Genomic DNA, 27,962 nt, shown 5'->3' on the forward strand with positions numbered 1-27,962 from the left:
TCATGCAGAAATAAAGCATTTTATTTGTTAAAATTGTCATTAGTGCAATAAGTCCTAAACAAAAAAATTAGTATTTTACATGTTCACAGGTAATTTAGCAAAACATGTTTTTGAAGTCCTTTAGTATTATTTTTTTTAAATGAAAAGGTAAGGCAAATAAAAATCCACCACTGTTCTTGGTCCAAGCTAGTCAAACCTAAAAACAAACGATTGTCTATACATACTGTTTAAATACATTTGTTTCTGACAAGCACTTAAAAATGACATTCCACAACAAAACACAGTTACAGAATTGCTCTCTTCTTAAGATGCTCCCAGGTTTCCGTTTCTCCTAGAGGCCATTCCCTCTGTGGACTGCAGATCACCTACACGGCTTCCACTTTCTTCGTCGTTAAAGCGTTCGTATGTGTTTGGCAAAGAGCCGTTTATTCCTCTGTCATCTTTACGTAAAGACACGGGCAAGTTTGCTAGGGTGAAGTTGACATCCTTAAAGGCATGCAATAGAAATATCCCCACTATTATAGTGAGAAAGCCACTAAGAGTGCCAATAACGTCGTCAGCTGCCATGTGTTGCCACTCTTTGAAGAGGATAGCGGAGCAAGTTAAAACAGATGTTGTGAAGAATACATAATAGATTGGTGTCACGAGGGAAGTGTTGAATATATCCAGGGCTCGATTTAAATAGTTGATCTGCGTGCTGACGCAGACAATAAGACTTAGCAGCAGAATCCAGGATAAAGGATGCGTCAGCACGGGCTTCCCAGCAAAAAGTTCCTTTATAGCAATGCCCAAGCCTTTTACACAGGAAACAGACAGAGCTCCAATGACTGAGCATATTGTTATGTACACAAGAATGTTGGTTTGTCCATGCCGTGGTCCCACCACAAAGATCATTATTAAGGACACAATGACAACAAATGTGGCAAAGACCACAAAACCTGCAACATAAAGAGAAATCACATCAGCCACAATTCGCGTTTTATTACTCTGTATGAGCTAAGGCTTGGGGGGGGGGGATTCCTTATTTTGCAGTATTAATGCCAGAGAATGAAATTTTAACGTGATTTTAGGAGACAGAACTGTTTTTAATGTTAATTTCTCATTGGTATTTGATGAGTATTTTAGATTGCCTTTTGTAAACCAGTTAGGTCTTTAGTTCAAGCAAACAGTATTGAACTACTGTTAAAAACATTGCAGCTAGCTGTGGCAGGGGAAGCACAAAGCACATGGCTGTACTTTATATTGTAAAACTCAAACTTCTCTTAAAAGCTTCTATGGTTCTTTTGAACAGTTGGGGGTGCATACCTAAACCTGGTTTTCAGACACCTTGTTCAAAGTCACACAATACAGTCGTACCCTGGACCTCAGACGTTTTGGCTCCTGCACATCGCAAACCCAGAAGTGATTGTTCCAGTTTGCAAACATTCTTTTGGAACCCGACATCCGGCAGGGCTTCCACGGCTTCTGATTGGCTGCAGGAGCTTCCTGGAGCCAATCAGAAGCCACAATTTGGTTTTCAAATGTTTTGGAAGTCGAATGGACTTTCGGAACGGATTCGGTTCGACTTCCAAGATATGACTGTATTCCTATGAACTGTGCATTTCCTCTACTGCTCCTTGCTTTACACAGAATGCAGGGTTCTCTTACCTGGATCACCCAGCTTGTGGGATATTTCATTCAAAGTTTCCACTGCCTCTTCTTGGGGTGCATGAATTACCATCACGGTTGTACCCAGTACACTTAACAAACACCCAACTTTTCCATGCAGATTGAGCTTTTCATTTAAAAAGTACGATGAGAGAATGGCACTGAAACAAAAAAAATATAAATCCATGCTGTAAATTTGAATTGCTCCATTATTATTATTTTTAATACCAAAAACCATCTTGAGGATTCTGACAAGGTTAAAGAGCAAGATACACACAAAGTCTTTGCAATCTGTTTTTCGACAGCCAATATGTTTGAATTTGCAATGTTTTAAAGCTACAATGATACAGTTTAGCTCCAAAATGAGAAACACAGCAACTGGTTACAATCAATACAATCAAAACTGAACAGTGTCTTAACAGGACCTTAATTTAAGTTGATACGATTAATACAACTCAATCAATATAGTTTATTAAATTTCTATCAAAAAACCACCCATTAATTGCATACAATTTATTCATGGGGTGGCAGTGCGATGATTGCGGCTGCAAATGAGACCAAATAATTCAAAACAATGAAACACACCAAACTGATAAAATGGCAAATCTAATGTTAAACTGAAAGTATTGCACACTGGGCAAATAATCCTAACCATAGACATACAGATGGATTCTTTATTAGCTTCAATTACTCTGGGATGTAATCTTATTCAGAAAACAAGTGACTGATTTAGGCTGCGATCATGTGCATGCTTACCTGGGTGTAGGCCTCACTGAATAAAGTTGGGCTACTTTTTGAGTAAACATGCAAACAGATTTTGCTGCCTCCATTAATAAGGCATTAAATGCAAGTCAAGACTAAAGATAAAATAAAAACACAGCATAAAAAATGGTAAAGGCTGGTGATAAATGAATTATATAAGCCAGCCTGTAAGGGTTTCAAACCAACGAATATATTTTAAAAAAAAAAAATTCCTTCCAGTAGCACCTTAGAGACCAACTAAGTTTGTTATTGGTATGAGCTTTCGTGTGCATGCACACCTGAAGAAGTATCTGAAGAAGTGTGCATGCACATGAAAGCTCATACCAATAATAAACTTAGTTGGTCTCTAAGGTGCTACTGGAAAGATTTTTTTTATTTTGTTTCGACTACGGCAGACCAACACGGCTACCCACCTGTATCTAGGAGTATGTTTAAAGTCAGAGAAGTGGCAATCAAGAAGATAATGGAGATTTTAAAAAATCTTAAGTATATAAAATTAAGGCAATTGGGGTGGGGGAGTTCAGGAGAAATTGGAATAAGAGGCTAACAGACTTCAACACGTTTTTGTGTATTCACACATAAGTATGCACTTACTAGCAAATGCAACCACACTGCCTCTGAAAATGCCATATTCCTTACCTTACAAGAACACTTAAAGCTCCTAAGGGAGTCACCAACGTAGCCGGTGCAAATGCATAGGCAGCAAAGTTCGCAACTTCGCCAGTTCCCACTACAAATTAAAATACAAAAGGGGACAAGTTTCAGATAAGCTTTCGAAAACTCAAGCTGACCACCCACCTCTGCAGATGAAAACCAAAATGCATAAAAAGCAGCGTTTATCAACAAGGAAATCCCTAAACAGGAAAATTCAAAGCCAACTTCTAAGGAATTTTTAACACAAGAATGCCTTTCAGTTTGGGGTCACCTTTCCAGGTCGCATTACAACGCTCCACTACTTGAGGTAAAAAAATCTTTGGTTTACAATACGAGGGGCATTTTCTCAATTCCCTCTTGTGGAGTTGGAAAGTGATCTGGATTATACTGAATTGGAAGCTAGCAGAAATTGGAATTGATCATTCTCCCCCGTCGAAATGAAATCTAAATGCTCAGCAGCACAAATGAATGGGCGTTTGTGTCACAACATACTGTTTCCTGCCTCCAAAGCCACATTTCCTCTCCAAAATTCAGCCCCATTCTGTCCTAGGGCCCTGCGTTACTTCCCCACCCGGTCTTCAGATTCTTTCACAATACCTGCACTACTTTTCTTTGTTCCTTTACTGACATTCCACGCTTAAGATCATTCTCTTCCTCCTTTTGGGGGTTCAGAGATCATGCCACCACTGAGCCCTTGCCAGGTGTTGCTGACCTGTTCCTCACCTGGTGTGCTGCCAGAGCCCCCATGTAACACGACCGTTGGTTGCTGCCACCGCCGCCAATCACTCGCCTTACTCCCTCCTCCCCACAGCCCTGTTTTATCTGATGGCAGGGGATTATTATGGGAGCCCAGCCAGCACTCAAAAGGTGTGCACTGCTAAGCATCAGACATTGCATCTTGGGGGTGGGGGTGAGGAGATCTGCAGCTGCCTCCTGCGGAACTACTGTAGGTTGACTGATCCCATAAGGAGAGACCTCTCTCCCAATGCCACCAGGTAAGCCACATCTACAGCAAAGAGGAAGTGAGATGAGCGACTGGCCCTGAAGTGCCAAGCTTCTCAAGGTCACACGAGGTCAGTGATGGACCCTTCTGAGCCAACTCTCAATGCAGTCTTGACTGGATTCACAGATAAACAAAGAGGACTAAAAGAAAGTATGTTAGCTTAACTTACTTGACAAGAGTCCAGCCCACCAGAGCCACTCTTTAAGGTACGCATGGCCACCTTGTCCTAGTTTTTTAAGAAAAGGGGGGGAAAGTTACTGTGATAATACACAATAGATGCTACTATTTTAGGTTTTTAATGGTCCAGAATTTTTTTAAAAAAAAACGATACTAGTCAATAAAAGCTTTTTATTACGATGACTGAAATACTTTTAAAAAATAGTTCTGGAATAATGTTGCTTTGCCCAATCCACGGTGCTGGAAAACTCTTGGGTCCAGTATTTGGATATTACTATTGCTACCATATTTTACTCGATTTACAAGGCAGCCCTCAGGATGCTAGAAAAAGTTTTGCAATATTTCAGATTACATGCATGCACTGATGCAATGCAGCTCAAGAATGTCTGTCTTCCAAGCAGAACACTCCTACAGTGAAATGAAGGAGCTTCTGTGCAATAAAGCCCTGACTCTTCTGTGAGTGAAAATACGGTATACAAAGCTAGGGTTACCTGACATAGTTTCAGATCAGATATATTTGCATTATGCATGGACAAATGTTGCCAGAATCATAGAATTGTAGAGTTGGAAGGGACCCTGAGGATCATCTAGCCCAACCCACTGCAACACAGGAAATTAATAAAATAGGGGTAATTTCCTTAGCACTGGCTTTGTGTAACTTTATATTCCTTGCGTTTTGTTATATTCCAGAAGATTGTTTTTAAAATGCAAATCTGTGTATCGGCCCAGAGAAAAAAGAGAGAACTGAATATACGAGTTCATTACTATGCTTTAATTATATAAATATTTTCAAAGTTACTTCCCTAAAAAAAAGGGTGCCTCATTTCAACATTGCAATGCTGAAGTCTATCGTAAGCCCAAAGAATTTTTGGACGGGCAGAACTAGCTGCTTCGTCCTTTGGATAAAAGCCAGGTCTCTCCAAGGTCAGATAATGAAACCTTCCTTATCTACTCAACAGCATTGATTTCCACTTTTATTTTAATCCTATTCAGAAAACATTAGGTATGCAGTTTGCACAGAAGCCCCTTCTCATTTAATGAACTTTGGGCCACCATTTTCCTTGACCCTAAAACCTCACAAACCATTGTTGCATCCCCACTTCTCAATGAATTTAAGGAGCCATATGTTTTTAAAAGGTTTGTTATGTTTTGTTTGACAAAACAAAACTATAGAACTATAAAATTCCACAGAGATCTCAGAGCAGTACAAGTCTGTGTTTCAGGCAGGAGCTTTTGCTGCCACATAAGCAGAGTAGGTACCAATTTGCATCATGAAAAGCTCAACCATCCTGCCAAAATGTACGCATGCTTGCATTGATAGCATGCAACTGTTTTAAATATGTATGTTTCAAAATAAAGTCTTTAAAAACGGCTGAAGTTAACCCAATTTATCAACTCTGTAACGTGAAAATACAGTGATTCAGCGTACTCAGATAGGAACACCGTTTAGTCGAAGGGATTACAGTGGTACCTCGGGTTACATACGCTTCAGGTTACAGACTCCGCTAACCCAGAAATAGTACCTCGAGTTAAGAACTTTGCTTCAGGATGAGAACAGAAATCGTGCTCTGGCGGCGCGGCAGCAGCAGGAGGCCCTATTAGCTAAAGTGGTGCTTCAGGTTAAGAACAGTTTCAGGTTAAGAACGGACCTCCGGAACGAATTAAGTACTTAACCTGAGGTACCACTGTATTACACTACAAAATTCATGAGACACTTTTAAACACCAAGCAGAAAAAGTTTTGCCTCAAGGAAACCCCAAATCTATACCATAAAATATTTGCATAAATAAGAACAAAATACATGTGTCTTTTCAGACACCCTGAGTTTGAGGTATCCTTGTGAGGAGGGGGTTTCAGTTTTTAGAATTATGTCAAAATATAGGGGTTGGGCATAGACATGCTATGGTTAGTGAAACACGACTGGAGAACCAAGGGGATGGTGTTACTTCACTCCTTGAACACTGTAAATAGTGCTGAAGAGTTATATCCCAGCTTGTCTACCACATGCTTCCATTGTGAACACTATAAGGAGTAACATTTCAGTCCATATGTATAGTCTAGCTGAGATTCCTGGATTGCAGGGGGGATGGATTAGATGACTCTTGGGGTCCCTTCTAACTCTAGAATTCTATGATTCATACTGACCCAATCACAGCTCTTTGATTTACACAACTGCCACATGGTTCTCAGCTGCGGAGAAACATCTCCTTTCCTGCATCATGTCAAGCTGCCCCCATCTTTCACGTTTTCAACTCTCTTAAAACCTTAAATTCTTAAATTCTGTCCCATATGCTGTCCCATATGCTAAATTCTGCATACAATTGTAGAAAACGTCATATGAAAGATTTTGTATATGCTTCAAGTTACAGCCAAGGAACTCGGGTCAAAGTTCATGTTTTCCCTTAAACATTTTCCCCCCGTTCAAGCAAACTTTTACCTGCTCTCATGGAGCCCTTCCTAGCCAATCGAAGGAGACCTTTCTTCTTCAGGATGAAACTCCCACCAATGAAAAGGCTGGAGCTCATTGCCAATACCAGACCAATGTAAAAATCATATCTTCCGCTACCCTCAATCATTTCGTCAGTTGCTGAAGCATTCCAGACCGTCACATTGATCAAGGAGCACAGCTGTTGCTGGTACTGGAGGCAAGGCGATGCCAAATTGAAACCTAAAAACGAAACAAAAATCATCACAATAAGGGTCAGCAAGAGAGACAGTTCTTTTGTGCACATGATGCATGGCCCACCCGAAGTTTCTGGATTTGCTTCAGTGGAAGGGGACAGCCAGTCACAGATCCCTCTGGGAGCATCACAACTGTCCTCCAACTCTCCTGAGGGCAAACGGTCTTCATACGAACATGTGCTCTGAATAACTGCTGGGTCTTCAATGCACCTGTCTACTTCATAAGAGAGAAAGAAAATGCAAGCCACCAGGAAGGGGCAGCTCCACTTCTTTGAAACTAAAATGTAGGTACAGGGTACACGGGATAAACTTAGTAGTATTACAAGGATGACAGTGAAAAAAAGCAACAGACCTTAAGGGAAAAAAGCTGTTAAACTAAGGAGCAATCATAGGCACATTTTCCTGTGAGTAGGTACCACTGAACACAGAAACTTACTTCTGGTTAAACATGCATAGGATCACACTGCATATTTACAATGACATAGATCGGCATATCCAAAATTAACCGTTCCATACAAGAAAACAAAATCCTTAAATTGAATCTTATACTATACTTGCAGTATAGCAGGAATGGGGAACCTCTGACACACCACGGAGTCCCAGTTTGGCCCGTAAAGCCATTTCTCTCAAAACCATTCCCATCAGCTGATATCACTGGTGACTTCAGCTGACGGGCAGGTCAGGGTTTAATAATAATAAATTGTGATTATAATCCTGCAATGGCTGTGTGCTGCTGGTGCATAGCAAGGGAAGAGGAAGCAAATCAGCCACCTTGTACACATTAGATGTACAGGAATAATAATAATAATAATAATAATAATAATAATAATTTATTTTTTATACCCCGCCCATCTGGCTGGGTTTCCCCAGCCACTCTGCGCAGCTTCCAACAAAACACTAAAATACAATAACCTGTTAAACATTAAAAGCTTCCCTAAACAGGGCTGCCTTCAGATGTCTTCTAAAAGTTTGGTAGTTATTTTTCTCTTTGACATCTGATGGGAGGGAATTCCACAGGGTGGGTGCCACTATCGAGAAGGCCCTCTGCTTGGTTCCCTGTAACCTGGCTTCTTGTAGCGAGGGAACCGCTAGAAGGCCCTTGGCGCTGGACCTCAGTGTCCGGGCAGAACGAGGTACATATAGACTATGAAAATAAAGCTACAAAAAGGAAGTAGGCAGTAAAATGACAGTACATGCAGCAGTAGGCCTGGCTCTATGTGAAAGTAAAGGAATCTTTTCCCCTTTTGAATGTCCTTTGATACTGGACTCAGCCAAAAGGAAAACTTTTCTGTAACACAAATGATCAAACTCCTTGTCAGAAGCCCCAATCCCACCTTGTTATGCAAAAGATGTAATGCACAATGTGAGATATGGAGAAACAGAAGTCATTTATTTCCAGTTTGGGGGAAAAATATATCAGACAAGTAGGTACATGAAACAGGGAACAGGCAGCTGCTGCCTTTTTTTCAAATTAGTGGAGAAAATAACTTGTTTGGGGAAAATTGAAAGAACCTTACAAGAAAGAGACAGTCTCTTGCCTGACAAACACATTTGGTTGTTACAAAAGAGTCTGATTTCCAGCAGGAGAAGTCAACTGGTTTAGTCTCTGAAATTCACAGTGTCACTGATAGAGCTATCTGAAGCTGAACCTCAGTATGCAACAGCTTTTCCATTGGCTATGGCACAGTAAGTATCATTCAGAGAGAGAGAGAGAGACACAGAGAGAGAGAGAGAGCGCTAATAACACTGAGTTAAACTATGCAATACCTTATACACCTCATTAGCAACTCCACATCACAGATCCCTAGTTTAGGGTCACTAACTTACTTATCTGGTCAAACATTTGGGGCATATGTTTACCAGATTCAAGGTTCCATTTCTGCTCAATGATCTTACTATATTCTCCTGGGGACAGGATATATTAGGTACCTCCCATCTTCATTTTATCACAAAAATATTATGTTCAGTGCCCTAACGTGATACGATGCACACAGTTCGGGTTGGTGAGCTTGAACGACGACACTTTCCAAACATAGGTTTGCGGGCCTGTGTTCTCCAGGTGACACACCCCATGAAAGTCTTGTGCAGAACCCAAGCCATGCAACTTACAGCATTTATTTATTTAGTAAAATTCAAACACTGCATAATTGCAAAAACAAACAAACCTCAAAGAGGTTAACGAAAAATAAACCAAGAAAAAATCACAGCCATACTTTAAAATACACAAAATGTCAAACATACAATGTTACAGTGACTGTAACATCATTTTTATGCGATGTGAAAGCTATAATAGTAGATTTACTGCTTTTTTATTTCAGGTTCCCTTCTGGGTTTTGTATTAAATATGTAGGGCCTACAATCATTTTCTCTACAACATATGCAACCTATACATAATAATACACTCTTTATTCAATTATGACATTTCCCGATGTACAACTTCTAAATTGGCAGTGACTCCATAACTACAAATCCTGCCTAGGCAATCCTGAGGATTAAATTTTGCAACACCCTGGAAGATTTACACTTAGAATTATTTGTATGCTGTGAATAATTGCACTAATACACTGGTAAGCTTTCCTTCAAAGTACAAGATTAAACAATCTTGCAGCTTCAAACAAATTCATTCTGGAACCTCATTTACAAATGCCAGGCGTGGCAAGAATCAACTCCAAAGAGTAGGACATGTATAGTCCCAAAACATCTGGAGGGCCGAGTTTGGGAGTGCCTGCTTCAGCCACATGACTTAAAGATAAATAATAATGAAGGTGAACAAGATTTCACCTTCACCACATCTGACACAGGAAGAAAATCTCTGACTGAAAGAAACATGCACTGTGTTGTATTAATCAGCTGTACTGTTCAGAAACATTTATCTTCTTATTATAACTTTGTTGTTTAGTCGTGTCCAACTCTTCGTGACCCCATGGACCAGAGCACGCCAGGCACTCCTGTCTTCCACTGCCTCCCGCAGCTTGGTCAAACTCATGCTGGTAGCTTCGAGAACACTATCCAACCATCTCGTCCTCTGTCGTCTCCTTCTCCTTGTGCCCTCAGTCTTTCCCAACATCAGGGTCTTTTCCAGGGAGTCTTCTCTTCTCATGAGGTGGCCAATGTATTGGAGCCTCAGCTTCACGATCTGTCCTTCCAGTGAGCACTCAGGGCTTATTCCCTTCAGAATGGAGAGGTTTGATCTTCTTGCAGTCCATGGGACTCTCAAGAGTCTCCTTATTATAACTACCTTCCTTTTAAACTTTAGTGGATAACCTCTTTGAAGAAAACAACTTCTCTTTTTGAGTTTCTGTTTTAAGACACCAGGGCTTTTCTTCGCCTATACTTGCATAACTCTTAGTTCTGTAAGAAGTGCACTTATTCCATATACAGAGATTAAACCGTTGTTACAAATGGCCCCAAATGCCAGTATTTATTCTTCAGCTAAATACAGACGTCTCAAAACAACTGTGTTATTTTGTATTGAAAAGAATTCGCTCCCCGAGCCCTGCCATTCTATACCTAATTGTGTCTGCAAAAGTCCAACTGAATTTAATGGGGTTTATTCCCAGGTAAGTAGGGTTAGGATTTCAGCCTATGTATTCCAAATTAAAAAGAAAACTTGTGACTTCTTTCATTTTCTGTCCCATGAAGGACAAGGTTTTGTTCAGGCTAGCAACTGTGCCTTACTCTTTCAAAAGAAAGTAAAATTCACTTCCTAAAGATAGAACAACCATTACTTATTTTGAAATGCCATTGTTCAAGTCTTCCCACATCACTTTTAAAACACACCCAAGCTTTCAGGTTCAGTCTTGCACATATAGATGCACAAAAACAGGTTGCAGTTCTACATTACACAAATGTTATCTTAACCGCAAGAGATACATTTTGTGCTTCCACCTATCCAAGTTTCTGTGCGATCTTTACAAAATACACCCTTACCTTTGTGACATTTTACAGACATTTCTTTAAGCCATTTGTCTTCCATTTCACTAAGCAAAGAGGCTACACTGAAAAAGAAAGAATGTCAATCTGCACTGTGCCAGACAGTAACTTTGTACTGCACTCCCCTAATTTGTTTACAGATCGTGGGGATCTGTGCAGGGGGTTGTTTTTCTTTTAAAGCACTTTACAGAAAGTGTGTTTCCCTCCTCTACAATGGGGTTCAAAGACTAATAGGTATTAGTTATTTTCAGGGTTTTTTCCTACAGTCAAATATCCTGAACTATGTTTGCTGTTTAATTTCAGCACAAAAAGGCCAGTTCAGCTCTGTGACATCAAACCAAAGTTTAAAATTACCTGCAGTAGCCACAACAAGCCTTAACCAACCCACTGCTCTTTCACATGCAAGATGAGATTGAAAAGCTTCCATCTTCAATGCAAAATGAACCAGAATTCCCTGTTATATCTGAACCCTGCATGTAGTTTAAAAACTCCAGTTACACTGGTACCTCGGGTTACAAACACTTCGGGTTACAGACTCCACTAACCCAGAAGTAGTACCTTGGGTTAAGAACTTTACCTAGGGATGAGAACAGAAATCGTGTGGCGGCGGCAGTGGGAGGCCCCATTAGCTAAAGTGATACCTCAGGTTAAGAACGGACCTCCGGAACGAATTAAGTTCGTAACCAGAGGTACCACTGTATTGAGCAAACTAGGATCATAAAACCATGGTTTGATACTCTTCTGACGTAACTAGAATCTGAGCTAACCAGAGACCCCCAAGTTCAGAAGCACTATTAAATGAGACTTTCGTTGAGGTATTACAATTTATATTTGTAAGAAGTTTCAAGAGAGATATCTAGGAATAACTGAATTCAGCAAGCAACAACACTAACCATACATTTCTAGCCCAAATTGGTATTGTTTTGTGTTAAACACCTGCATTCTAGCAGATCACATAAACAGATTTTTAAAACAGCCTGTTTTTTTTACCATAAAATAAGATCTCTAAATATCACAGCTTTCAAGCAAAAACTAGAAAGTATTCCCCCCCCCAAACCAGGCTTCCAAAATTATCTTCGCCTGTTGAATTTATATCCTTATCTGCCGCAGCATTCACTGTGAATTCCTACATTATTCATGCTGATCTGAATGTTCCCAATACAAAAACAAGTAACCAACTTTACTGTGAAAAATTCCTATGAAGGTAATGTTAAGAATTCTAGACCTCTAAATGTTCTCACTGAGCATGCATCATAAAAGAGAGAATGTTAGCATGCTAACAGTAATCTAGTGTACTTTGCATGCCTGGTTCATCTCACTTCTCCTAAAGATGTCTCCATTATTCTGGAGACGCACAAAGCGTTACACAGACAGCCACCTGGGGGTAGGGATTTGAGGAATCCTCCTCATTAACGCTTACGTGTCCCAGGAACACCCAGATTATCTATTCTGTATCACAAGATAGCAGCTCCCCAATTCTGCTGTTGCCTCTGGCCACACTTAAGTTTCTGCCTTCCAAACTGTCCCCTTTCCTTTGCTTAACCTGTAGGGAGACAGTGAGGCTGCAACAAAATATATCCTGTTGAAAGCTGGGGCTGCTTCATGATAGGAAAGGACTGGAACAACATTTTCAGTCACTATGAAGTACAACAGGGTGAGGAGCTGGATCTGTTTGGCAGGCCCAGGTCCTTATCTCCCTATGCCCTGCAAGTCAAGTTTGACATCTGGGCAGAGTTACCCACCTGCCATTCACGTGACATCACGGTGACCTCAGGTGACTCATTTCTGCCTGTGCAGTTTGAAATCAAACCATGTGGGCATAGGCACAGCACCTTTGCTAACGCCACTTTTACCTGCCACACACCTGACATTATATAAAATATCAGACATAGGGCAATGAGTAGTGTTTGGCCAAAATAGCCTGGCAGGCCTAATCGGGGCCATGGGCAAAGGTTCCCCCACCTTGGAAGTAGAATGTTATATACTATGTTTCTCATTTTTGATTCTCCTAAACCACGGGTGAGAAGGCAATGCTTCTCCCGATATCGCTGGACTGCAACTGCAAATCATCACTGACTATTGGCCATTCTTGGCTTGAGCTGATGGCAGTTGGTGTCTGGCAGCATCTGAAGGGTTAATAATAATAATAATAATAATAATAATTTTATTATTATTATTATTATTACCCAAACTCCCACTCATCTGGCTGGGTTTCCCCAGCGATTCTGGGCGGCTCCCAACAGAATTAATGATAATAAAAAAGTGATAACACAACAGACATTAAAAACTTCCCTAAAGAGGGCTGCCTTCAGATGTCTTCTAAAAGTCAGATAGTTGTTTATTTCCTTGACATCTGATGGGAGGGCGTTCCACAGGGTGGGCACCACTATCAAGAAGGCCCTCTGCTTGGTTCCCTGCAACCTCACTTCTCACAGTGAGGGAACCACCAGAAGGCCCTCAGAGCTGGACCTCAGTGTCTGGGCTAAACAGTGGGGGTGGAGACGCTCCTTCAGGTATACTGGGCCGAGGCTGTTTAGGGGTTATCCTTGCTTTAAGCAAATACTGGTCCTTCCAACTCTACAATTGATTCTAAGCTATCAAACAATCGCCTACTAAAGAAAAATACAAGGCATTTGTTTTCTAGAGTACCTAACTAGACTTATTAAGAAATGATTTACAACCTGTAAAACTCAGAAGTTCCTATGACGCTAGCCTACCTACTCTAAAATGGCAAAGAAAAAAACGGGTTACTGAATCATACAAATCACGTGGCAAATATATCCTTAACTCTGCTACTTTGAACTCCCTTATCAGTAGCACTTCCCTTGAAAGTTTTTCACTGCTCTATAATAAATCACTCTGCTCCATTTTCAACAAATTATGGAAGAAATAATTCTGAAAGCTAAGGAAACAAAGGTGATCCATGTAAAAACACATGTATACGGTTGAGCACAAACTTTGAATTGGGACCAACCAAAATACCACAATATTGTGGCAATATTGAATGGGGGCTGGAGAAGAAATAACCAAAACAAATTAGAGTAGATATTGTAGGCTGGGTTCCAAGATGGGGACCACAGACTGAGCACCATCCCCTTTCAGGTGCTGATGTTAACAGATGACAGGTTTAAGATTCTGGCTGTTCCAGCTGCTGAGAAATTAAAGTTATGCTTCCTGCTGGCCAAGTAGTTTTACAACAACCAACATAAATATTAATGTTGTATTAATATTAATTATAGTTTATCCTACATACTTAGATGCAGCCACAAACGTTTAGGTGCTGGGCAAAATTAAAACACATTGGAAGTGTCAGCAATCCAATCCCCAACACGAGACCAATTTTCACTACTTCTACAAATAGTGCTAGCTTAGCGTATTTATAAAGCCACTGTACTTCAGCTGCATACATTTTTACTGTATCTTAACAAAGCAACTTCTGTCTGGACATGTTACAAGATTATAGAAAGCCCTTCATGACTATGTCACATGACACTCTTGTACAAGGCGTATCACAAAGGGAACCTAGGACCATTACAGCTTTGAGAATCTGCACAATAAAGTGCTACTAGCCTCTAGTATCTCATACAACACCATGAGGGCAGAATATTGCTTTAGGTACAAAGTGTTTAACGTGCTGAGCTAGCAGGACTGATCAGTAATTTACATACAGAGGACAATCTCTAATATATGTTTTTTCTCTAGGTGGTGGGGCCTTTGAAAGCACCTTGGGCCTGGAAGATCTCAGGCAGGCAGCATAATTGCCACGAAACAGATTGCACATTATTCTCACTTCCTCACATCCATGCTGCAGCTCACTTTTTGATGTCAATTGGAGCTTTCTTCAATGTCAGCCTCATTCAGTATTCTATAGTAGTCCACCCTTAAGGCTGCAAAACTATTAATATGTACGATCACTTTGCTTGAACAAAACTGATGTTTTAAATTACGTTTTTGTGGATCTTGACCTGATTTTATCCTTATACGCTACACTCTGCCTTCCATTTTTAAAAAAGGAAATAAATTAAATTTATAAATAAAATTATTATTAGTTAAAGTACTTTGTGCTGCCTTTCTGGGCAAATGCCCATGCAAAACATCTTACAAGCAAAGTAAAATATTAAAGTAGTATGAAATTTTAAAAAGCCACAAGCCAACACTTAATAATAATATTCTCTCTGGTTCTGTTATGGAGTCAGACCATCATCAGATGAAGCATTAAGGGGTAGAACATCTACATGTGTAACATATAAAAGGTACTTGCTATACTTTGTTCTAGGAGCAAAGATGAGACCAAGAAACCCCACAGAACCCTGTACGGCGCCTGGAGATTGAATACCAATCCCCCAAAACAGGCTTATATCAAGTGCATTAGGATTATCCACCAGACTTGCCTTACCTCATCCACTTGGCAAAAACTTCAGTACTAGAACAACCACACCTAGGTATTGAATCTCAGAAATGCAAACTAGGTGTCTTGAGCTGATTGGTAATACCCAAACTCCAGATCTTTTCCAGCAAGTGCTTTGTAGCAACAGCAGAAACCCCACAAATCAATTCCTGTGGTTCTCAACTCGCCTCCCAATTACTACATTCTGGACAGGGTCTGACAGAACCAATTCAAACCAGGTATAAGCAGACTTCTACTTTGTTTGGGGTTTTTGTTTTTTTACTAAGTCCCCAAAATCTACCAATTCAACCTAGCAGCAAAACACAGACCCTACAAGTTAAAGAGTCCAGGATTAAGCATGCAATCAATAAAACATAAAAGCAGGCAGGAAATACCTTGCGCTTTTTCACTGAAAGACAGAGTAGAACTATAACAAATAATGGCAACTGTAAAAGCAGCAGCACAGCTACTAGCAATAAGCAACACACAAGGCAGAAAAATAATATTAAAAGTTCTCTAATGGCCAGTAAAGGCTTACTGAAACAGCAAAGTCTTCACCAGCTAGCAGAAGGAGATAGCTAGGCAGGCTTCAGAGGGCAATGAATTCACCCCTATGGACAACGCAGTGGAGAAGACCCTGCAACTCACTCTTGATTTTGCTTTGGCAAAGGATGGCGTATCACCTTCACTTCTTGAGCAGTGTAAGGTAAGGCACTGATCTTCAACTGGTGGTCCTGGACCCACTACTGAGTCACCATACTCCCAAAAGCAGGTTACAATGCCGCCGCCACATTGGGAAAATAAATAGAGGCAAGTCTCCAAGTCTGTTTGAGCTAAAGGTGGGTCTTAGGGCTAAAAAGGCTGAAGACTAATGCCCTAAAAGGATATTAGACCCACAATATTGACATACAATCACTCAAACTATGAGAAGAAATCCATCCCATGGCTCATTCCTTAAGCACCACAACTTACTAGAACAGCAGACCAGGAAGCAACCTAGAAATTAACCAACATGCCTTTAATGATCGTAATAAAATGAGGTAAGAGAGATATGAAGCTACAGGCTTCCAAGAAAGGATGGCTATAGTTCCTGGAGCTCCTTCGCCCACGCCATCCTGCCTCAGCCGCGCTCTTAAAAATAAATCAGTTTGCTAAATCTCCAAATCACAACCGCCTCAGCCTGCTCTCGCGAAGTGCGTATTTAAGTGGAAGTCGCTCCCCTGGGTGACGCGCCACTCACTTTTATTTTTACTCAAGAGTAAACCCGTTGACATGAGTGGCCATGCCTAACCCGGCTCCATTCATTCCAGCAGGCCTGCTCTCTGCGTAAAAGTTAAATTGACATCACATCCCACCGAAGCGCAACAACTCCCAGGTAAGTGCGCACCACGGTCACAACAATATTGTGGCAAGGACTGTGTGTGTGTGTCGTGCAATCGCTGGCTGCGTGCAAGCGCCACACAAATCTTGCAACGACCATCCCCTCCGCTTTGCACGCTCCGCGCGACGCCGAGCAACTAAAGCAAAGCGCCGCTTGGCGAGGGGCAGGAGGCCGGCCGGAGTCGCGCGGGGTCCGGCTCCGCTTCTCTGCGGGGAGACGGAGAGAAGCCACCCGCCGGAGGCCCAAGCCCGGTTACCTGCAACGGCGGCGCCTCTTTCTTCCTCATATCCCGCCCGCCCGGAGAGGGGCCGCGGCCGGCGCAACGGCGTCGGAGAGGAGGAGAAGCGGCAGCGGAGGAGGAAGAGGCGTCGGAGGAGGAGGCCGAGGGGAAGCCAAGCGCCCTTGCCAAGCACGCGCCGTCGCCATGGGGAAAGCCCCGCTCAGGTGCTGGGCTGCTCCGCGCCGTCGCCCGCCCTCCGCGCAAACCCACGCGAGAAACTCCGCCGGCGCCCTCGCTCCCCTCCCTTGGCACGCCAGGCGGAAAGGGAGGAGCGACGAGCCGGGCGGAAGCTGCCTCACCGAGGGGATATGTTTTTGGGGTGGGGAGGGATGTCACGTGAGAGTTTCCCCATTCCTCCTTGCGGGGAGGTGTGTGTGGGAAATGGGGTAAGGGAGACACCCAGGCTTGCAGTGCAAATCCGCTCAGGAGTCGTGCGAAGTGCGCGCGAATTTTGGAGCAGGGGCCTTGTTTGTTTATTACATTTCTGTTGCATTTGTTTATATTGCATTGTTTAGTTTTAAGGTGGCGTGCACAGTTTCCCCCGGCCCACTCCTCCCGTTTTATCTTCACAGCAACTCTGTGAGGCCGGCTGAGCAGCAGTGACTGGCCCAAGGTCAAACCCAGGTGTGCTTCTTGGTGGAGTGGGGATTTGAACCCTGATCTCCCAGTCTGACCACTTACACCCCACTGGCTGTACTTGATATAGGGTCCGGCTGCCGCTCTCGACTGAGTGCGTAACGGCCCGTGTAGCAAATGGGCGGCTTTGCAGTCGCTTTGTCCTTGATTTCATGTACAGGTGTGCCCTTGGCCACTAAATAAAGGTAAAGGTACCCCTGACCATTAGGTCCAGTCATGGCTGACTCTGGGTTGTGGCACTCATCTCGTTTTATTGGCTGAGGGAGCCGGCGTACAGCTTCCGGGTCATGTGGCCAGCATGACTAAGCCGCTTCTGGCGAACCAGAGCAGCGCACGGAAATGCCGTTTACCTTCCCGCCGGAGCGGTACCTATTTATCTACTTGCACTTTGACATGCTAGATTGGCAGGAGCTGGGACCGAGCAATGGGAGCTCACCCCATCGCAGAGATTCGAACCCCCGACCTGATCAGCAAGCCCTAGGCTCTGTGGTTTAACCCACAGCGCCACCCGCTAAATACCTGATGGCTAATGTGTGCGTGTTTCCAGTGGAATTCCCATCTACAGAAAACATACCAAAACGGGTTAGAGTACCTGTAGATGACCCTGGAGTCTCCTTCCAACCCTACAATTCTGTGATTATCATGGACCCATAAAACAGGGAAGAACTACCGCTTGCTATTTGCCCTTCTCACTGTGAGTTGTTTATTCTGTCTCCTGGGGCTACTGCTTTTTGTCTGGCCAGCATCTAATTGCTTAAGGGCAGAGTTCATTTGAGAAATATGAGCCCGCAGTTTAAGCACCTGATACAAGGTAAGATAGTGGAAAAAGTTGGCCTGGAGGGTTTCAGACCTCATTAAAGAGGTTTAGTCAGTGGATGTAAACTGTAGATCCTATCTTGGGTGAAAAGGAAAACTAGGAGAAGAGCACAACATGAGCACGTGTATGTAAGCCCGGTTGCCCCTCAGCAATTGCTTGTGGGGAGACCTGTGGGGCCTAAGGGTTCAAAACTATGGTAGGATGCCAGGGCCCCCAAATGGCACATGGGGAGAAACTTAATAAAATGGGGCCCAACTCTATATAGGAGAGTAAGCAAGAGATTCAATTAAATATACAATTTTTAAAACATTGAAAGAGGAGGGGAGTCCCAACGATTTAGCTATATTAGTCTGGCTACTTCTAGGCTGCAATGCAACGGTAGACCCTCAACCTCTGTCCTTCCCTGGCTGTGAGCTGCTGCTGAAGAAACACTGAGAGGTGGTTCAGTGGTGCTCTCACTTCTCTTGCCTTCACTGAATGGTTCTGAAAAAGACAGTTCTTTTACTAGTTTCTTTGTGGTTTCTTCCCCTGAAAGCTGTCTGTGGACAAATGCCGTGTCCCTCAGCCTGAAAGCGAGATGAGCACCGCAACCCCATAGTCACCTTTGACTGGACTTCACCGTCCAGGAGTCCTTTAACTTTTTTTTTATTTTTTAAACATTACTTCATGGGGTTGCACATCCATATGTATGCACACACACCTCTATTTTTCCAGCTTGTTCTGCCCAGTTATGAGTTCACTGTTCCTAACAAAGATGTTTGCTTTAAAAAGCAAAATAATAGGGGCAGCATTCAGAGGAAACTGCAGATTTAAGAATGCAACATAAGCCATGGAATTTGGTCTCGCTAGACACAGTGATGGCCACCATCTCATATGGCTTTAAAAAAATGAGATGACCAATACATGTACAACAAAGCTTTCAATGACTATTAGCCATAATGTGTACCAGTTTTCCAGGGATGTGCCTGATTTAGAAAAGCTGTCCCGGTTTCTGATTTGATCCTGGAATGTCCCACTTTTCCTTAAGTTGTCCTTATTTTCATTGGAGAAATGTTGGAGGGTATCAAGTTATTCGACTCCCAAGCCATCTGATGGCAATCCTGTATAGGGAAGGGGTTTTTTTTTTTAAAAAAAATTGTTTTTATTATGTTTTTATATATGTTGGAAGCTGCCCAGAGTGGCTGGGGTAACCCAGTAAGGTGTGTGGGGTATAAATAGTAAAGTTATTATGGAATGGGACGTCCCTATTTTCATCAGAGAAAGGTTGGAGGGTATGTGGCTATAATCTGCCTCTGCACACAAGAAGCAATAACACTTCTTCTGAATGCCAGGGGTCTTCTGAAGTACTGCCTTTTAAAGGCAAGTCCCACCTGGGTTTCCTTTTAGTTCAATATATCTGAAAAGAAACATACAGTACTACAAAACTCTAAAGGTCAGATTCACAACCAGTCTGGGTAGTGCAATGGGCTTTCGCCTCTTTTCCGTCATGCCCCCAAGTGGTTCTAGGGGGTCAGAAGAAACCCTAGAACAGTGCATGGGGGCCATGGGAAAGATAAAGGGGAGACAGTTCTGTATGGCAAGCAGAAATCATAATAGTGTGACATCTAGCGTAATTCCTAAGTTTCTTTTAAGGTAAAGGTAAAGGTACCCCTGCCTGTACGGGCCAGTCGTGTCCGCCTCTGGGGTTGTGCGCCCATCTCACTTAAGAGGCCGGGGGCCAGCGCTGTCCAAAGACACTTCCGGGTCACGTGGCCAGCGTGACAAGCTGCATCTGGCGAGCCAGCGCAGCACACGGAAACGCCGTTTACCTTCCCGCTAATAAGCGGTCCCTATTTATCTACTTGCACCTGGGGGTGCTTTCGAATTGCTAGGTTGGCAGGCGCTGGGACCGAACGACAGGAGCACACCCCGCCGCGGGGATTCGAACCGCCGACCTGACGATCGGCAAGTCCTAGGCGCTGAGGTTTTACCCACAGCGCCACCCGCCACCAGCGTTTCTTTTACTTTAAAAGATTTATGATGACTTGTCAAGTCCCTTATTCAAGATCACTATGACAACCTAAATAGGCATAATGGGATATCTCCATGGTATAGTGGTACCTCGCGTTAAGAACTTAATTCGTTCCAGAGGTCCGTTCTTAACCTGAGGTACCACTTTAGCTAATGAGGCCTCCTGCTGCCACTGCACGATTTCTCTTCTCATCCAAAAGCAAAGTTCTTAACCTGAGGTACTATTTCTGGGTTAGCGGAGTCTGTAACCCGAGGTACTACTGTATATTCATGCACTAGTGTAATGAATGTGTCGGTACATTTTAATTCTTTCAAATTAAAAGTTATTGTTAGCTGTGCCTTGTGTTTATTTATCCCTCTCTCCACTGCTACATCTGCTGCTTAGGAGCTGATAACTTTCTCAAACTGCTTGCTTACTCCAGCCAGCATCTAAATCATGAATAAATCGGCCTACCTTTCGCACACCAGGTGCCTCTGCATGTAACCTGAAGTGCTCTCTCCCACTGCATAATTCAGAGATGGCTTCCTTACCTTACTTTTCAGCCAGCTTCAAAAACTGCTCTTGCCATTTCACAGTGAGTTCTGGTTCTAAAAACGGGCGGAATCTCATTAACAAGCCCAGTTCATGTCTGCAGAATTTCAGACATGCATTCAGAGTTTTTCTGCTATGGCATTGCAACCACTCCACCACGCACCACTTAAACGCCCATATTATTAATCCTCTCTTACAGGGCCACAAAAAGAAATGTATATATATATATGTCATTCCTGTGACTTACACTGCAACTGCTACGTGTTTGGGGTCAGATATGGCATTTGTCATGTAATTTGGCCTCCTATCACTGTTTTGTTTTAATTTCTGGCAGGAGGGGGCACTACAGTTCTGAACAGTGAAAGAAAAGGGGGAGAAGCCTTAATGCACTGAAGGTGTAATGTTTGCCAAGGTGAAGTCCAAACACTGAAAACAGGCTTTAGAGCTAAGCTAAGCCCCAATTTAAATTAAGCCATAAAAGTGAATGATAAGATTACGTAAGTACTAGGGTCTGTCACATCCCACTTATAGTAGGTTAGTGCCTTAGGTAGGATATAAACATTTTCTTATCTTTGTGAAGGAAAAACAATTAGTGATTTTGACTGGAGGATTAGGAGAAAGCCTTGCTAGTGAGACTGTGAATTATAATACTCTCCTCAAAAGGTAACAGCTACGAAGAAAAATCTCAAAGCAAACACTGAACTAGAAATTTTTTTTATTTTAAAACAGGACACATTAATAAATAGGTCTGTTGTCAGAATCCTTAATAAATAGCCTTTGCTAATTTACAAGGCAAATACAATATGCCTATAACTACTTTTCTTTTTAAAGCAAAGCTAAGGTTATTGAGCATTTAACAAATCTATATACACATTGTTTTGGAAGCTAATAAAATAGTCCTCTTTAGTCTGCCTGAAGTAACTATATTGCAACACAAAAGCATTTAAGCAATCAAGCCCATAGCATTTGAGGTTTGCTCCCTTTTCCATTATTTGAATCCGCATTTTTATTTGACGCCAACCAGCCAACACCACTTCTACTACAAGAGAGAACAGAAGACTTTCACCTCTAGGTCAGGAATGGGGAACCTGTGGCTCTTCCAGATGTTGCTGGACTCCAGGTCCCATCAGCCCCAGCTAGTGTATTGTTGTGTGTTGTAGTCCAGAAACATCTGGAGGAATATAGGTACCCCACACCTGTTGGTGTGGCTCTATGTAAGAAGTCCCCCCCCCCCAAGTGTAAACCTATATGACAACTGTGTGTTCAAAGAGCTCTGAAATCTTTAAAATCCTCCATTTATATTAGAAAGTGCGAGTGGTCCATCATGCAAGTACAGTCCAACTTTCAGTACAGTTTATAGGCCCTCTTTATTTAATCTTAATAAAATGGAATCACAGCTTCCATTTCAAAATTCAGTGTATTTGACTTTGTAGCTAGTTTTTTTCAGTATCACTACATTCAACATAAACCAAGTTTATTACTAAGATAGTTTCATATAAATGAAATGAACATATTCATATAGATTAATACAGTGCTTTTTTTTTTTCTTCTTAAAAAATGTTTAGGGGTACTCTCATTTTCCTACTCATTGAAATACTACCGCCCAATGAGGCCAAACTTAGATTCACAAAATGTTTAGGGGTATGCATACCCCGGCATACACCCAGAAAAAAACACTGGATTAATAAATATGAATCTTTCTCTCACATACACACAATCTTACACTCACACACATTTTGAAATAGTTATTAGGAGAAATAATTTCTGCAGGTAGAAACTTAAAAGCCAATTAAAGAGCACTTCATATTTATTCAGAACTAAGTCCCACATTCTTTAATGATGCTTGCTCCCTAGTCCAAGTAAGAATTACAGCCTTTGTTCTAAGTATTTCTGGGGTTGCTATATTGAGTTTCTAAGTATTTGTTAGTGGATTGTGCCCAAAGTCTACAAAAAAAGTATTCCTGTGTAAGCAGGTTGTGAGTTGCAACCTTGGTTTGCTTTTAAAAAACACACATATAATATTGTGTTGTATTTAGGATATTACAAAAATGTTTTTTGGCTTCATCAGAAAGGTTTATTACTATTAGACTTCAAGTCAATAAAGCAGGGGATAAATATGTAAATCCTACATCATGTTTCTCAACAGAATTAAGTGTCTTCTGTACATCATCATACTTCATAAATATGCTATGAAATGCCTTTAGAGCATGCTCAACTATAGCACATTGCCCTTCCATGAATATATGGTCCACTGAAAATAATTAGAGCCCAAGCTAATGAAAATGTTTTAAGTGCCTAGGTTCCTGTACAATCAATGTGTACAAACTAGGCAACAACCTAGAAAGTGCATGTCAAAGTTTGAGGAAGACTGAAATTGAGGAGATAACTGCATATTTATTTCCCAGTATGGGACACCAATCAATACTGTAAGGAACTTAAAACACACAAACAACCAAAGTAGTAACAGCAGAGGAAGATCAGGGAATGGAAGGAAAGTATTGTTACTAGCATTACTATAACTGTTGATTATTTTACACCCGGAATTCAGGAAAACTGACCTTTACACAGGGTAACAAAAAACAAACAAACAAAAATAACGGAAGGGAAATCTATCAGCTGAACAGAGTAACAAAAATAAATGCATCTATTTGCCATTCAAAATGTCAAATGCCAAGATATAAATTATGTGCAAGGCCGCTAAAAATATGTCAGAACGTTATTCAATTTCTGCTAGTCAGTGCACCTAAAAACAAAGCCCATATATCAGAAATCAACCTACATAAGTCAGTTCAAAAAGTGTCACAAGCAGAGAGTGGGTGCATTGCAGAAAGGTGACAGCACCACAAATGGCCTCAGATGGTCTTGCCATGCTCTACTGCCCAAACAAGGGATGGCCAGCTGACAGGCTCCATGGTCTTTTTTACCTGTCAGCCCTTCCCTTTTAAAATCAAGGGGTGGTAAATCAAGTATATGTACACTCTTAAGGAAAGCAAAAAAATTTTAAGTTGCAAGAATGAGAGAAATACCATACTTTAACGCTACATCTGTCTGGGATTTGTCTGCAGCATGTATGTTATACATAAGCATATATATATATTTGTCTTTATTATGCTTGAGCACACAAACATACACTCTCCATAATTGTAAAGAGCTTCCTTCCAGATGGCATAATCTTTATTATGGAGCCTGACAGGGTATGTTTGGGTGGCAAAATAGATTTCTGCCCCTGAAACATTATTGGGAAGACAGAGTGTCAATCTTCCCCCCTTAGCCATCCCAGGCCTAGACAGACAATGCCTCGTTCAGTCAAGAATACCTTTGTATAGGATTTTAAATGTGCATAAGTACCAGCATACTCGGTTAGGCACTTTTTCGTAGAGAACAATAATGCACACGAGCGTTTGCTCTAATTTCTAGACTGAGATAACACTCCTAGCCGTGTGCCTACCTACATTAAGGAAAACTAAACTGAGGTCATCCTATGTCAAAGGCCTGAAAAAACCCCCAACAACTGTGATTTAATCTCTGGATATATATCTTTAAAAAAAACAAGAAAAGAGTTACCACATCTCAGCGATTTTCTTTTAAAAACTTGAAATGTCAAGCACAGCATGTTTAAAAAATACAGTGCCTTGGAATGATTCCCTCCAGAAACTTACCATCACAAACAGCAAGCTTCCACACAAAACTAATACCTAAACTTTATGAATACTGATTAAGGGCAGTCATCCATAAATCCACCTTTCTCAGACAAGTGTCCTCTGGTGAGCAGGACACATGGTGTGCCGATAAGACCCCAATTGCACTTCTGAAGCAGATAAGAAACATCAGGATTCCATTCCAAGCACTGGGGGAGAATCCCAATGTTTCTTACTTTCTCCATATCTTACAAAAATAGGAGAAGATCTTGCTTCTTTCCCAAGCCTTCTGTTCATGTCAGGAGATTTTGGGAAGGATTTTGGTGATTACCACCGTACAAGCCAACACAACATTTATGGACCCTTGATTAAGTGTCTTTTCACAAGTCACGACTGGTGACCATCATCACATTTAAAGTGACTTATATTTATCTACTCCAACATGTGTAGACATGGTAAAAGATACCTATGGGTAATCCAAACATTAACAGTATACATCTCTTGTATAAACTCTCAGGCGACATGAGAAATGCCCTTTTATTTTATCAAATTCAATTTAGAAACTGACATCCCATTTTTAATTTTCCAGACAAACCTTACAAGTATTGTAGAACTGCACTGATTATTTGTGTGAATGTAGAAAACTGATAACTCTCTATGTTGCAGTTGTTTAACTTTGTTGTTTATCTTTCACCCGGCAGGGTAAGTAACATTATTGCCAGGACAGGAGTGGCTTTTAATGAGGTTGAAGCTGGAATCTGAATTCATCGATTCCTTATTTGCTTTGTGAATACAAAAACTGAACTTCCAAGTTCACAGAATTTTAAAAGTAATGCATACTTAGGAAAAGGTGTGCATATTTGGATCAATACTCCAATACCTATGTTATGTATCTTTGGAACTGATAGGAAAAATATATTTCTATGGCTGATGTCAAATACGTTAAAATTAATTACTAATATATATTCAAATACCCTGAAGCTGTTAAAATGAAATCTGAAGGTGCATATAGCAAAGTGAATTCTTAATATCTGAATCAGGTATACCAAATTAGCTGGTCGTTTTGCTAAAATGAGAGAGCTGTGTGTCTCAAGCAAATCTGAACTGTTTTCCAGCAATATCCAGGCTCTGCCTTGTGGATGAATGACTGAAGAGTTACTTAGGCTAATGACCTAACCTTTCCTTGACTGGAATTGAACATTTTCCTTTCCTCTTATAGAATCACTTAACCACAACCTTCTTTTTGCCCTCAAAAGTGCCAGTTCAAAACCTGACTTCATAACCTGTGTTATGAAGTAGTTTACTTGGTTAGAAAAAAAACTGGAAGGCTGTGAATGGGCAATTTTAGAACACCTCTCTTCAGAACACACACACAACAGGAGGTGCATGGAAGTTACCACACAGTCACCTCAGTTATAAATTCAGACTCTAAAGTATATATGAAATTATGCTGCCGTTTCTGACCACTTTGCATGTTTGTAAGCAATGAAGACTGCCAAATGATAGGGGGAAATGAACTGCCCCATGGAGTTTTTCAAGACACACCTTCATTCAAATTATGTGGTCTTTTTTTAGAATGCAAAAGGCACTGAAGTACTTTCCAACTATTTACAAATGACCAAAAAATAAAAATAAAAAATTGAAAAGTGGTTACAATCTGCCATGATCCTCACATTCTTGTCTGTTGATTATTAAAAGCTCCTGAATTCATGTAATGTGTTAATGCACTTCAAATGCTTACTGTGAACAAAAAGGCGTATCTGTAAACTGACTGCTGTATTTACTTAAGTGTGAACAACTATGTCCTGGTAAGAAAATATTTTGAGAGACAAACACACTGCTCTGTTTCTTGGACTTAATTATGAGCTCTTCAGCGCCATTCCAGATTACAGAGAAAGTCAGTGAGGGAAGGAAATTTACCAGTGTGCAGATTCTGAAACATGGATATAAAGAACCCTCAATTAAAGCTGTGAGAAAAATGAATTTTGTGACCTAACGAAAGAGATATTGGGGGTGTGGGGGAGGGAATCCAATCTAAATTTCTGAAGTGTATCTACATTTTTCAAAGGGACAGCTTATCATTCATTACACCTGCCCAATGGAGCACAGAAGCTGGATTTAATTTATTCACAACCATGTTTCAGGAAGACATTTTGAAAACTTCTAGAACACTTCCACCTTCACTGTATACATCACCTTTCTAGCGTGAAGAAATACATCAGCTTTTGCACTGATGCAGTTCTTACCCGCCTGCCGTGAGGGGTATAAGAGTATTCCATTTTAATACCATTTAGATAGTTGAAGCATGGTAACAGTTAGTCTTAGAGAAACTGGATTGAGAACACCAATTCATTTCACATATTCCAACAAGGAATGAAAGGCTCTGTTGTTCTCTGGGCTTAGAAATCAAAGTCTCTGTCATTCCCATAGCCTAGCAGTGGAAAGGCTTTTATTATTTTCTGGGTCATCCAGTCCCTTTTGATATCATGGTATTAATCAGTCTTCGTATTGGGCTTATTTAAATCCCCAATACTGAAATTGAACTCCTTGAAGACTTGTATGAGAACAATTCCAATAGATACAGTGGTGAATCCACAAGCCATCCCCAAGAAATCCACCACTCCAACATTACTCCACTCTCTGAACAGGATGGCTGAGGCCAGCAAGACCAGAGTGGTGAACACTACATAGTAGATGGCACCAAACACCGAGGAATCGAAACATTCCAGAGCCTTATTGATGTACCTGAACTGAATTATGATGCTACATCCTAATACTGCCAGCAGGACCAAACAGAGGTACAGTGCTCTTTGGCTCGATGGGTTATTGTGAAAGATATCTTGAGCAGCTAGTCCAATGCCTTTTGTACTGGGCACTGTGAAGCTTCCTAGCAATGAGCAAATGCTGATGTAAACCATAATATTGGTGGGTCCGTGAGCAGGTGCAATCCAAAAGATAAGCAGGAGGAGCATGAGAAGGACAATGCAGAGGTAACCCACGAACACTGAAAAACAAAAAAACAGAATGGCAGCATGGTAAATTTCTACATAAAGGCAATTTTACAAAGGACTTTTTTTCATGTTTACAATGTGCCTATGCCATATACTCGTAGTCAGAACAGAAAACTGGAATCAGCTTTGAAGGGATATAGATGATAGTGTATATTTTCTTCTGTTCTGTCACCTATTTCTTGGGTTAAAAGCTTGTATTAAGAGTATATAAACCAGATCAAATTTCCCAAAAGGAATACATCCCTAAGTACTTATACCTAAAATAATTGCCTATTACTTTAATGCACAGCCTTCTAATCAAAAACCGTTGGTTTGTTTTTTAAAAACTAATACATTGATAGTTGCTACAGTCTTGTGTAATTAGGTTGGTTAAATTCCAGTGACTTCAATTCTGCAGGGCTGCAGCTAATTT

General features: G+C 41.3%; 2 protein-coding genes and 2 long non-coding RNA genes across 8 annotated transcripts in view; 1 reads left to right on the forward strand and 3 right to left on the reverse strand.

Annotated features, from left to right (window-relative positions):
• On the reverse strand, positions 1–17,143 carry NIPA2 (NIPA magnesium transporter 2). Of its 5 annotated transcripts, none has more exons than XM_081001410.1 (6): positions 16,883–17,143; positions 6,681–6,911; positions 4,236–4,292; positions 3,049–3,139; positions 1,648–1,808; positions 1–938 (listed from the first exon to the last, which is right to left on the reverse strand). In XM_081001410.1, exons 2-6 carry the CDS (start codon positions 6,817–6,819, stop codon positions 304–306), a joined length of 1,083 nt encoding a protein of 360 aa, XP_080857536.1. In that variant the 5' UTR covers positions 6,820–6,911; positions 16,883–17,143; the 3' UTR covers positions 1–303. The 5 variants fall into 5 exon arrangements, with proteins under 5 accessions (XP_080857536.1, XP_080857535.1, XP_080857538.1 ...); XM_081001409.1 differs by lacking the exon at positions 16,883–17,143 and adding an exon at positions 16,486–16,534; XM_081001412.1 differs by lacking the exon at positions 16,883–17,143 and adding an exon at positions 15,894–16,194.
• Positions 1–27,962, reverse strand: part of LOC308474908 — a 306,542-nt gene that overhangs the window by 37,697 nt on the left and 240,883 nt on the right. The window lies entirely within an intron of this gene.
• The window catches only part of LOC308474887, an 18,658-nt gene continuing 7,181 nt past the window's right edge, over positions 16,486–27,962 (forward strand). The window contains exon 1 of the long non-coding RNA XR_013985002.1: positions 16,486–16,620. This is a non-coding gene — a long non-coding RNA (uncharacterized lncRNA). The remainder of the gene's footprint in view (positions 16,621–27,962) is intronic.
• The window catches only part of NIPA1 (NIPA magnesium transporter 1), an 18,098-nt gene continuing 11,735 nt past the window's right edge, over positions 21,600–27,962 (reverse strand). Inside the window, exon 5 of the mRNA XM_081001431.1 lies at positions 21,600–27,543. Within this exon, the coding sequence (XP_080857557.1) occupies positions 27,032–27,543 (512 nt within the window). The 3' untranslated portion in view covers positions 21,600–27,031. The remainder of the gene's footprint in view (positions 27,544–27,962) is intronic.

The sequence above is a fragment of the Podarcis pityusensis genome, assembly GCF_964106645.2.
Source record: "Podarcis pityusensis genome assembly, chromosome: 4".
Classification (NCBI taxonomy): Eukaryota; Metazoa; Chordata; class Lepidosauria; order Squamata; family Lacertidae; genus Podarcis; species Podarcis pityusensis.